At 43.0% G+C, this 12,724-nt stretch overlaps 1 protein-coding gene across 1 annotated transcript in view; it reads right to left on the reverse strand.

Moving 5' to 3' along the window:
- Nucleotides 1-6,430: 6,430 nt before the first annotated feature.
- The window catches only part of Chsy1 (chondroitin sulfate synthase 1), a 73,586-nt gene continuing 67,292 nt past the window's right edge, over nucleotides 6,431-12,724 (reverse strand). The window contains exon 3 of the mRNA XM_076848855.2: nucleotides 6,431-9,399. Coding sequence (XP_076704970.2) covers nucleotides 7,810-9,399 — 1,590 coding nt within the window. The 3' untranslated portion in view covers nucleotides 6,431-7,809. The remainder of the gene's footprint in view (nucleotides 9,400-12,724) is intronic.

Genomic DNA, 12,724 nt, shown 5'->3' on the forward strand with positions numbered 1-12,724 from the left:
AGAGAAATGGAGAAATTTGGGACAAACTCGCCTCCCGAAGCAACTAGGGGGCTGTGGAGTGACTTGGAGGAAAGTAACTTGGAGGTACAGTTGGTAGGAGTGACTTGGAGGGAACGGTCACAGCATCTAGCCCTTGGCTAGAGGGGAAGGCAGTGAGATGGGACTGGAGGCCACTGGTCCAGGGCCATGAGGGTCCCTGAGACTGATATGAAGTAGAAGCCCACATCTTCCTCACTCCCTGGGGGATCTGGTAGCTGAGACCTATCTCCTCAACAGGCAGAGGCCAAGGCTGCCCAGCAACTCCTGGCAGACCCACAACAAACCAGTTAGGGTTGCACAGGGCCTTCTGATCTGCCCTAATGATGGAACATACAAGTCACACCCTCCTGAGGACATGGCCCAGACAGTGACTGTGCTGACAAACTGCCTCAGAGAAACTGCTCAACATTTTGCTGGAAGGCACATCCTTTCGGGAGAGAAAGGCCCATCCCCAAATCTAACTTTACGGAAGGCCCATGAATCATAATGCAAACCCCTCATTACCAAGTGACAGGCTGGTGAGCCACTTCAGTCCTTTGGGATCACTCTAAGTTGCTAAGTTACATCTATTAAGAGTTGCTTCCCTGGAGTCCACGGCCCTCTCAGAAATCCCCACTTCAATGATGCAGGGGTGGAACAAGGACCTCTCCTTGTCCTTTTCTGCCAGGGGATGGGCTGGTATCTTGCCTTTACCACCTGCACCCCCTATAAAAGCAAACAGGGAGTCTTCAAGAGCTGGGACTCTAGCCCATAGCCAAACACTACCTTCAAATCCAGTAATGTGCTATGGCTTCTAAGCAGCACCAAAGCCAGATAAGAAATTATAACTATTTTTAATATTTTTTTCTATAAATACATCATCCATCTTCAAAAAACTTGCCTAGAACATGTCAGTAGTTTCATCTTTGAACATCAAAATTCATTTCCCTCTGTTTGCAAATGTCTACTTTTCCTTACCAGAAAATCACTTCCGGCTCTCCAGGGGATGCCTGGTATTTCTGGTCCCATCTAACCTTTATTCAGTACTCTAGTCGCCTTGCCAAGTCTGGAAAAAGCTGCCCTTATCTTGAGCTGGCAGCTTCGGTCCATGCCAGGCCTAACCTGTCTCCTGGGAGGAGGCTCATCACTCCCTGAGTCATCAATATATCTGTCTGCCCTTTTTCTCTCACTCTGTTGTGACTCAAGTTTTACGGCCACAGAGCTGGGTTTGTGGAGTTGCCATTTCCTGCGGATGAGGTAAGCAAGATACTGTGCACAACATTCCCCCCGTATTTCTTGAAGGTCATTTCATTGTTCTGACTGGCTTTTAAAAGTCTTTATTAGAAATGCTAGGTGGTATAAAATGTCGACATTGACCAGAAAAATCCCAGATGACTGTGTCATGTCAGGAGGTCCAAACCCCAGTCGCTCAGCCCTAGAAGTGGATGTGTCGCCTCTGGAAATCCATCAGATGACCCAAACCTCAAAAAGGACCCTGTGCAGAAGGTGCTCCCTATGGCATTATTCAAGATGGGAGTGGGACACTGGAGATAGCCAATATTAGGGGAACCTTCAATTCTAGGAAGAAGGCAGCCTTTAAAGACGATTTAAAATTATCATTGTGGAGGAAAGAAAGTTCAAGATGCCAAACTGTATGTCCACCATCACAACAAACCGTAAGGGAGTATGAGACTGTTGATCTTTCCCTTCCCTTCCCTTCCTTTCTTCCTTATATATGCCATTATTTCTTATTATCCCCTGGGCTTGGTTCCGGGATTCTACCCTGCCTGCCACCCCACCCCTTCAGATACCAACATTAGTGGAAGCTTGTATAATAAAACAGACCCTACACACATCCTCCTGTATACTCTGTAATACCTAATTCAACATAGATGTCTTATAAATAGTTGTTAACACTGTATTGTTGAGAGAATGATGACAAAGAACAAAAATATATTGTCATAATTTTTAAAGCATTTAATTTGCCATTAATTTAGTACATGTTCTGTACAGACATAATTCTTTCCTCCAAAGATTTTCAATGGGAGGTTGGTTGAATCCATGGAAGTGCAACCCTCAGGGAGAGGGTCAACTGTATATGTTCTTTATGGTGTGGTTAACATTGTCATTTACAAGGCAGGAAACAGAATTCATGAACAAATCTGAATTGCTTCCTTCACAACAGGACTGGGATCATTTCAAAGTGCATTGTTAGAAATGGTTCATTTCTAGCCTCTAAATTGCAGGAAGGGAAGAAGGCTTCAGGACATGTTAAGCCTGGCACCAACACTGCCCTTGGTAGTTCTGAGAAGTAAGCTTTTGCCTAAAGGAAGACTTAAATTTAATTCATAATTAATGATTTTAAAGTCTGACTAGAAAGGTTTCATTTTTCTCAATGGGAACACACATAGGGCAGCTATCCAGGGACCCCCAAGGGGAGTGGCTTCACACAGACACGGCAGTAAGTTGTGACAAATCAGCAAGAGAGAGGTAGCATCGAAGAGCCAGCTTAACTGGGCTGGACTACCTTATGGAGAGAAATTCATTCCAGATAACAACGGCTTCATTTAAGTAGATTTCAGAGCTTAATTTGCACCATTTAAATGATTAAATTAACTTACATTTTCTAGTTAAAAAGCAGCTAGGCATAACTATTCTTGCTTTTTTTTATTATTCTTTTTTTTTTTTTGGTATCAGGAATTAAACCCAGGGGTGCTTAATCACTAAGCCACATCCCCAGCCCTCTTTTATTTTGAGACAGGGTCTCACTAAGTTGCTCAGGGCCTCAATAAGTTGCTGAGGCTGGCTTTGAATCAGCGATCCTCCTGCCTCCCGGGCTGCTGGGATTACGGGTGTGTACCACCATACCTGGCTACTCTTGCCGTTTTAAATAAAGTATAGCTAGAATGTTACAGGACAAAATTTCATTTTTGTGTAGATAAGCATGACATGAAGATCTTCAAACTGAGGTGCAATTAATGACAAATTAAATGCTTTCAAAATTATGACAACATGTATTTAAGTGGTTTAACTGCACTGACGACAAGCCAGCCCCTGGCCTAGGTGGCCCTGTGATTTCTGGTTGAAGATTTATATCCATTCTAACCTCCACTTCTCTGCAAAAGACCAAATAAAACTCTGAAGCATAGGAAAACTAAAACGAGAGGTTTTTTCCTTCACATACAATGAGTTGCTGTAATCTGACCCAATGCATTGTGATTTTTCCATTTTTAGTGCATTTATAACAAATTAGACTAAGCAAATTTGTTGTAGGCATTTGCCTTACAAATGGAACAGGAGCCATCCTTCACATTCTTAAATTACCATGAGACCCACCCAGGCAGGTGGCAGCCCTGTGCAGCCACCTTAGCCAACAGACCCCCAGCTGGCTCCCTGGTCGCGTGGCACATAAGCTCCTTTGCAGCAGAGATTACAGCACTTCATACAGGAGTAATGCAGCCTAATCCCCCAGGGCAGGCGTCTGGGCAGGTGTGGGGAGGGCCTTGGTTCCCTTCATGAAAGACAGCCTAAGAAAAGCCTTCAGGCACTTGGGATTCAGATAAAACCCCTCAGCCATGGGCAGATGGTTCAGTGGACAGGAGCCCTGCAGGTGTGCCACCTTTCTGAAGAGCAGGTCTTGAAAGGCAATACCCCAGCAGCAGAGGCAACATGTCTGAAAGTCTGTAGGTCCCCTTAACCGAAGTGTGTCCTTAAGGAACAGGGCACAGCAACTATGCTTGCTTGCACATACATTTGAGTTCATGAATGCAGTGACAAATGGAAGTGGCTGCACAGAACACCTAGATTTCCAGGTGATACTCAAGGGCACAAGGAGACAGCAAAACCTCACTGTTGGTTGGCTTGGGTCAAACAGCATGCCAAATGTTGGGTATGTGAAAGTGCGCATTAGCCAGGTCCTCCTGCATCTTTTGGTCTGAGAAGAAGAAATCACACGTCCACTCCCGAGCTGTGTCAAGGCCAGGCTTTGAAGATTTCATAATAGGATGTGGTCAAAAGGTTGGGCAGGAAAGAGGCCAGGGCTCCTGAACTTGAATAGGAAGCCCATAAAAGGGGTTTCCACTCCCTTCTTGCTCTCAGTCCTGAGTGAAGGGGATGCTCTCTCCTCACTCCAAGTGGCCTGCCTGCTTTTGCAGCCCAAAGGGATGTCTCACAGTTTGTGTTGTGTGACACCTGGCCTTCTTCTCTAAACATGAGGGTCTTAGGGTGCCAACGTCCATGCTCCCTATTATCCTGGCCCAGAATACCAACCAAGTGACCCAGCCTTACGATGAGGCTGTTCAGGCCCACTCCAGGCAGGGCCCATGACGTGTAACCATAGTGCCCCAAAGTCCACTGCCCTGCCCAAATACTGTCACAGAGCCCCTGGGAAGCCATAGTTGCTTCTGCCCTATAGTTCCTTAAGAGGCTCTTGCCAAGATTCATGTACCTAAGCCAGTACACAGTTTTCTCTGGTTTGTATACATAAATTTATAAAATGCCGCCTATTCTAATCTATGCATAATTCACTCACACACCCTGTAGTTCTTTGTAGGGAGGACCTAAGGCTAGACAGAAAGGGCGGCTTCCGTTTTCATGCCTTCATGCATGGTGATTTCCTCCCCACTTTTTAACCCTATTCCCCTATTATAATAAGGGTTGAAAGGTATATTTGGGTTTGGGGACATTTGCTTTAAGGCAGAGAAATATTAAGAAGACAGTAATGCATGCTAACACCAAGTAGGAAGAAAGTGGTATAAACAGCTTCCCAAGTTCAAGGGGAGAAGGGACTATTTTTTTAAAAAATTTTTTTAATATCTATTTTTTAGTTTTTGGCGGATACAGCATCTTTATTTGTATGTGGTGCTGAGGATCAAACCCGGGCCGCACGCGTGCCAGGCGAGCGCGCTACCACTTGAGCCACATCCCCAGCCCGAGAAGGGACTATTTAAGAGTGGAAGCTGCAGATCTCTGCCTTCCAATAGTGGCCAAAACTTGTGGGAAAGCCACAGGACATTCTGTTGAGAAGGGATCCAGGTAAGGAAGGGCACAAGGTGGAGAGTAGCACCATTTTTTCCTACACACTGGGGAGCACCAGGAAAGAGACCCATGCCTGCCCCCCAGGAGGTCTAGAAAGGGAGCCATTTTCACAAAAGCCTAAGAGTAAGTCCCCCAATCACAGCCACACAGGAAGGGTCCTGGATGCCATCAGAGTGAACAATGGGGTGTTCTGGCTGCAGAGGAAAAGCATGGAGAGAAAACACATGCTGGAGCAGCAGAGATGAAAGCCCCCAAATCCGAAGCTGGGATGGCTGGAGGAAGTGCCCTGTAGAATGGAGATTGATGGACCTGGGGGTGGAAGCCAAGCTGAAGAGGGCCTGAGTGGCAGTGAGGTTATGGACTCCACCCACTGGCAGAAGGAGAGCCCTGAAGTGACTGAGGAGCAGCAGGAGAGTGGAACCTGGAGGCCAGCAGGCAGCATCCAAGCATGCTGGGGGTGGGGAGCTGGGACCTGAAAGTATTCCTGGAGACAGCCCTGAAGGGAGGCAGCACTTCCATGGATGTGAGGAGGACGGGCAGTCACGAGAGAGGGAACAGGAAAGGAAAAGACAAGTTTAGCCAGGTGTCACCAAGATGCTGGACAGATAGATGGACATTCAGCTTTATATGTTTGTTGCTCATGTCCCCACCCCAAATCCAAATCCCTACAATTCTCTGTGAGGATAAACAGGAGGGATTTACATGACTTCGACATCAAAATGTGGATCATGCTCTTCCTTACTGGAGAATAAAAGTATCTCTGCTTTTCTTCCCAAGAAAAAAAACTAAACACTCCCACAGAGTAAATGGCAATTAGGCAGAATTACAGCAATTCTTTCTGTGAGCACGATGTCATTATGCTGGGATTTAACTGTCATTACACTGTAAATACCTCTCCTGGGAGTGTAATTCTCATCCAAAAAAGCTTGCTACTTTGGCATCAGAGATCAGTTTTTAAAAATTTTGAACCAGATAGCAACTCTATACAAGTTATTTTCTAGCTAGAATGGTCCTAAAAACCCCAAGAACGTATATGCACAGTGCTAGTTAAACACTAAGTTAGACAGAAAGGGCGGCTTCCGTTTTCATGCCTTCTAAGTTAAAATGCAGATTCAAGGGAGCTTGGAAGGTGCACTTGTATTGTGGAGACTGACAAGGACCTGGTCTGTTTTGAGAACACCGAGTTAGCAAGCAGATGAGGAACAAAGGAGAAGAGTCCATTCTAGGAAAAACAGAGGAAGAGACACTTGAAAATGAGTTTCATTTCACTCCCCAACTGCAGCCCATAGAAATACTTCCCTCAAATAACTCAAAAAACTTTATGAATCTGTGTTTAAGTTTTTTTACTCTCCAAATGTAATACAATTCTTCAGCTAAAACAGGAATAATGAAACAAAATGGTTCTCAAAAGTACAATAGAAAAATATTGTTCACTGGTTTATTTTTCCAAATGAGCAATAGGCTATTTACAAATAAGCAGATCTCCAATGATGTGTATTAAAATGGCAAGTCTATCAACTGTTTGAAATCTAAATGAAAAAAAATTAAGGCACATTTGATCTGTGAGTTAAAAACAAACATTCTGGTGTAATGACAAAGTCATTTCACTTTTGTCCCCAAAACACATGAGCACCAAAATTGTCCAAGAACACTTAATATTTAGTAAAACAGGAATGTGAAAATTAAGAAAGGGGTAAAGTCTCTTCAAAAGGAAATCTTTGGAGATCGGTTTACTGCAAATAAAACATACTACCCACACTCCTGGTACACATAAATACTAATACTAACAGGTACTCAAGAAATGGCAGAACTCTAAACAATGGATATTAAATAAATTAAAGGTATTCAGATGTCAAGGATGAAACAAACAGTAATTAAAGAATGAAGTAACCATCTCCACAACAGAAAGGACGAAGGGAATGAAACCAAATACACCTCCCCCCATGTTTTCATTAGGGTGTTTTTGTTTGTTTAGTTTGCATACATTAGAATTATTACAGTGATTCTTCTTCATCATTTTAAATATTAATACTTCACCCTCTAAAGAGAAGGGTCAGCAAGAGAGAAAATGCCAAACACTTCTCACAATGTGGTGCCAGGCCTGCTCAGGCCACGGCATCCCGGGAACCACCCCAGCTCTGGCTGTGCTGTCCTCACTCCCGTTGCTTGTCAAAGCTACTTGACCTTGAAGGGTAGAATACAGTGTGGGGGAAATAATCAACTTTGGAAAGCTTTGCTGAAGATGCTGATGCTGATGATACAGATATTATCACATTTACTTATTTTACAACTGGAACTTGAGATGGCTTTAAAAAAAAAAAAACTTGTGTAAAAAAAAGATAAAAGGTAGAATCTGTGCAAGGTTAACAGTCACAATAGAACATTTACCAGAGTTACAGTGTTTTTTTTGTTTGTTTGTTATAATAATACTTCATAGGAATGTTCATGTTTCTGCCATAGGACTGCAGAGAAGGGGCCAGGAAAGGAAACATAAAAAAACATAAAAGGTTTTGTTCATCAGGGATATTTCAAGTCAGAATTAAGCAAGTCTGCTACATAATGTTCAGCAAGAAGATGTATTCAAAGGCAAACATTGATCACATTTTTGTTCAAAAAGCTCAATCTTAAAGGAGTCCTATGTACGAAAACCACTTGGAAAATATATCCTTGTATGGACTTCAAAAACTGATCATACAAAAATTTTTGAAAAATAAATTAGGTAATTAAAAATGTCCCTTCCAGCAGAGCTGGACATCAGGCTGTCCGTGCAGAGCCATTATTATTGCTTTTACTGTAACCTGGATCGTTTTTCTCCAGCCACATTTCAGCTAACTGCTGCGTGGACCCATATGTTGATGCCTTGGACCCCAAGCACATTTTGTATTGTTTGGGATCCAGATTAGGGTCACAGAAGACAGGGTGGTGGATGTGTACCACTCCTACCTCCTGGCTTCTGAACGTCTTCAAACCTGCCTGGACAACCTTGTTGAAGAGGTCCACATCCTCCAGCCCCCAGCCTTGGATGGAAACATCAAAGCCACCCACTCGGACAAGATCTCCCTTATAGATACAAGTAATGCCAAACCCATAGTTTCTCCAGAAGCCAGTTTTTTGAGTAAAGGCAAAATGGTTGTCACTGGGAACTTTCCCACTATAAACAATCTTTGGATCATACTGGCTAAAGATGATTGGGAAATATATTTGTTGGCCCAAAACTGTATTTGCTCGACACCGTTGCAGGAATTCGGCAGTAAACACAAGGTCAACATCACAGAAGAAGAGCAAAGATTCGTTATTAAACTGTGAAGATCCCACTTCGAGGGCCAGAGCTCTTGAAAACTCTCCAGACACAGGCAAAATCTGCATGTCAGCTTTAGGGTACTTAATGCGATAATCTCTCATCAGTTCAACTTGTTTGGCCTTATCAGGGTTGGAATCAGAATTGAAAAGCAGGACAACAAGTTTGACGTTCTGATTTGGGATGAGACATGTCTTCTCAAAGTTTCCCATAAATCTTACAAACATGTCAAATCGTCCAGACAAAGGGATCAGTATATTTATCTTTTTATCTTTGGGCTCTTTGCGTTCGTTCTTGGACCCAGGGAGCTGGAAGGGAACAAGCTTCTTCAGGGAATTGGAGAGGAAGGATAGGGATCCAGAGTCCTGATTGATTCTATTGGCCAGCTCCTGTGCATCTAGTTCCTCATGCTCCACAAACTGGATCTTGCTGAAAGTCTGCTGTAGGTATGCGTGCCTCCTCACGGGAACTGTCATCTTCTTACCTTTGTGCTTCTTGTACAGAAGCAGCAGGTCCAGAATGTATTCTGCCCCGTACATGGGGTTCACACGGCGGTAACCATACTGGATCTCCTTGAAGTCGATGATGCGCCCCCGGGTTTTGGCATTGGCATTGATCATTTCCATCACCTGCATGACGATGTCATCCAAGGCTTCCCTCTGGGCTGAGTCCATTCCTCTCCGGGGGGGCTGACCATCGGCAGCTGAATACAAATACTTCCCAGTCAGAAACTCCCATTCCAGAATCTCTTCTCGTTGGCGGGCCTGAAACCGCATGAAGGAAGGGGGTATTCCCAACTGGAGGTCCTCCTTATGAATCTCTGTGTTACTGTATTTGCTCATCAGGACAATTTCTCGGTGGAGCTGTATTGTGCGATGACGCAGCTCAGCAATTTTGCGACTGAGCATGTAACTGTGTAGTCTGTACTGGTAGGGTGGGTTTTTGTTCGGGTGTAACGTGATAGCTCGGTGAATCTTACTGTTATGGAGATCTCTGATGTACCCCTTCTTGTTCTGTTCATAATTCTCATAAAAAAGTTGCTGCATCTGTTAAGAAAAATAATTACAATTTTAGTCTTGCATGACCAAGTGTCCCTCTATGCTTATAATTTCTTATATACCTGGTAACTATAAAGACAAAAATCTAAATGTTAGAAATCCTTCGAGATAGGCAAGAGCACACAGATGGACCTAGATAAAGCCCAATTAACAACAGTCGAATGAGATTAGAAGAGTTAACAGACATAAACTGCTTAAAGAAATAAGTCTTAACAACTAGAGTTGGCCAATATAATTTTGCAGGCAGAATTATGGTTTTCCCATAAAGAAAAAGTGTAAACTTGAGGGGCTTGGGCTATAACTCAGTGGTAGAGCACCTGCCTCATATGTCTGGGCACTGGGTTCAATCCTTAGCACCACATAAAAGTAAATAAGATATTAAAAAAAGTAAAAAGTGTAAACTTGAGATTGCAGTTACTAAGTAGATGTGTCTGGAAAGAATGCCACTTTTGGTCCCACTAAGCACAAGACACGCCCCAAAGAACAAGTCACACTCACTGAAGACCAGCAGAGTAGGCCGTGCAGCCAGCCACCCATGTGCAGGAATAAACCTAATTGATTCCTAAAGGAACAGGAGAGCCAAGAGAGGCTCACAAAACCTGTTGCTGGGGCGGGGGGATGTGTTTTCAGGGTGAAAGAAGGTTCTGCATGGTCTCTGAAAGTAGGCGTGATTTGAAAACACTCTCCATGTCTGCCTGCTTGCTCAGCATGGTCTCCAGCACCCACAGGCCCAGGAGCTCAGGAAATGCTGACCCATTGGGAAGGGTGCAGTATACATGGAGCCAAACTCTTCTTTCATCCAAAGACACAAATTTTGGGGGGAACATAAGCTTAAGGGCCAGCAGCCAACATGGGGCTTGTGTTCAAATTAGAAAGGGCTTAATTCTTCAGGACATTCAGTTAAGGAGATGATGAATTTTTTCAGAGTCTTCTGGAGTGAAGAAAATTCCACCATTTCCCCTCAAAAAAGGAGAAAAAGACCATTAGAAGTTGGTATCAGGTAATTTAAGCCTGCTTTTTTTCCCCTCTGTGATTCAGTTTTTTATTCATGTTATAAACTAACTCTGGATATGTATAATATGGATTTGGGCTGACCAGTTGATCTGCCTTTGGGCAGTCATTTTTTATTCTTTTTTTCCCCTGCTATGGTCATAATAACAGAAAAATACGAATTAGCTACTACATTCCATTTTCTTTTAATACAGAATACTATAATTTACCAATAAATACAAACAATAGGAGTAAAAAGGGGAATACTTCCAAAGAATGGCTTAAAAGAAAAAAGAGAGCTCAAGGGTCTACCAGTTGTGTGGTGGGCTCCAAGCACCTACACAAACTGTGTCTGATAAATGCTGACTCTTCCCCTCCCAAACACTCATGAAGTCTGGTGCAGGGATCAGACTGGGGTCGCAGTGCCCTCCAAAGTGTACCATTGTTTCTGACTGCTTCTGCATCCTGATCCACACGTGAGCATATTCATGGAATTATCCACTAAAGTCAGTGTTGAATTTTATAATTAATTAGAAAAGGCAATCCAATTTTTGTTCTTTTAAAAAAGAAATACAAGATTTGAACGGGGAAACAGATCTTACTTATCCTAACAGGACAAACACCAATTGTGACTTTTGTGTGTTAAGAGGAATTGAGACACAATTCAGGACCCACCCCCATACAGCCAGCAGTTTGCTCAATGCTACTCATGGTAGAGTGGCAGCAGACACTTGTTATACACTTGTGTACCTCTTCTTCTAGGTACTGTAACTGCAGGGCAGAAAAACAAATCTCTGTTTTAAAGCCCTGAAGTAATCTGGAGCTCGACTTCTTCAAACCCTGGATGGCTGGGACAAATTGGAGGTAACTGACAAAAACAACACTAAAACATCTGGGCACAGTGATGCACTCCTGTAATTCTGGCAACTCAGAAGGCTGAGGCAGGACGATAGCAAGTTTGAGGCCCTTGAGGCCAGCCTCAGCAACTCAGTAAAACACTGTCTAAATAAATAAATAAAATAAAAAGGCTGGGGATGTACCTCAATCCCCAGTTTAAAAAAGTAATAAGATAGGGCTGGGGATGTGGCTCAAGCGGTAGCGCGCTCGCCTGGCATGCGTGCGGCCCGGGTTCGATCCTCAGCACCACATACAAACAAAGATGTTGTGTTTGCCGAAAACTAAAAAATAAAATATTTAAAAAATTCTCTCTTTCTCTCTCTCTCTCTCACTCTCTCTTTAAAAAAAAAAAAAAGTAATAAGATAAATGTCCCATTATAAAATTTAATGATCACCATAATCTTTCTTTCCACTTTGCTCCTTATGTGGGTCACAACGGAAGACGTTGCATGAACTCTTTGTTGAAAACACCTTTACTGCTCACTCATTTTCCAGTTTGGCTGGCTGCTGAGTGCACACTGTAGGGCTACAAGGTGGAAACCAAGTATAATCTGAGGATTCACAACAAAAGTTTGGGAAACTTCTCTGCAGGTGCTAAAAGAAACACAGTCATTTCACAATCCTATAAACCCTAAAAGTAAAGGGAAACCTCTGAATAGCTGCTCCCCAACTCTGAGAAACCATTCGTCCTATGTCACAGGAACCAGGTAACTGAACCATCGGACCTCAAGATGCCACCCAAGGGCACTGCCACGTAAGGAAAGCTCCACCCCAGTGAAGAGTAGTATGGGCCTAAATGCTCCAGAACTGGGGACTAGTACAGAACTACTGTAGAAGTGGGAAGCTAGAGACCTTATATATATTTGTTTAAATTATGTTATTTCTATTTCAACTGATTATAATTTGCAATTTTGACAATGAATGTGAAGAACTATAGAATTTTTGAAAGCCCTCACTGCCCCCTCATTTCCAAGGACATAAACATATTCAACCATCTATATGGTTTTCCAAAACTAGGTGAAAATACCCTAAAAACAAACAAACAAACAAAAAGCCTAGGAATAAATCTAACCAAGGAGGTGAAAGACCTCTACGAGGAAAACTATACAACAATGAAGAAAGAAATTGAAGAAGATACAGGAAGATGGAGAGATCTCTCATGTCATGAATGGGCAGAATTGATACGCTAAAACGGTCAGATTACAAAAAAACATACATATTCAATGTAATCCCCATCAAAATACCAATGACATTCTTCACAGAACTATAAAAAAAATCCTAAAATTCTTTGGAAGAATAAAAAACCCAGCATATCCAATGCAATTCTAAGCGCTCCCCACCCCCACCCCAAAAAAGCAACGCTTGGATGTATCACAACACTTGACTTCAAATATACTACAGAGCTATAGAAACAAAAAATGCATGG

Source organism: Callospermophilus lateralis, chromosome 3 (genome assembly GCF_048772815.1).
Source record: "Callospermophilus lateralis isolate mCalLat2 chromosome 3, mCalLat2.hap1, whole genome shotgun sequence".
Taxonomy (NCBI): Eukaryota; Metazoa; Chordata; class Mammalia; order Rodentia; family Sciuridae; genus Callospermophilus; species Callospermophilus lateralis.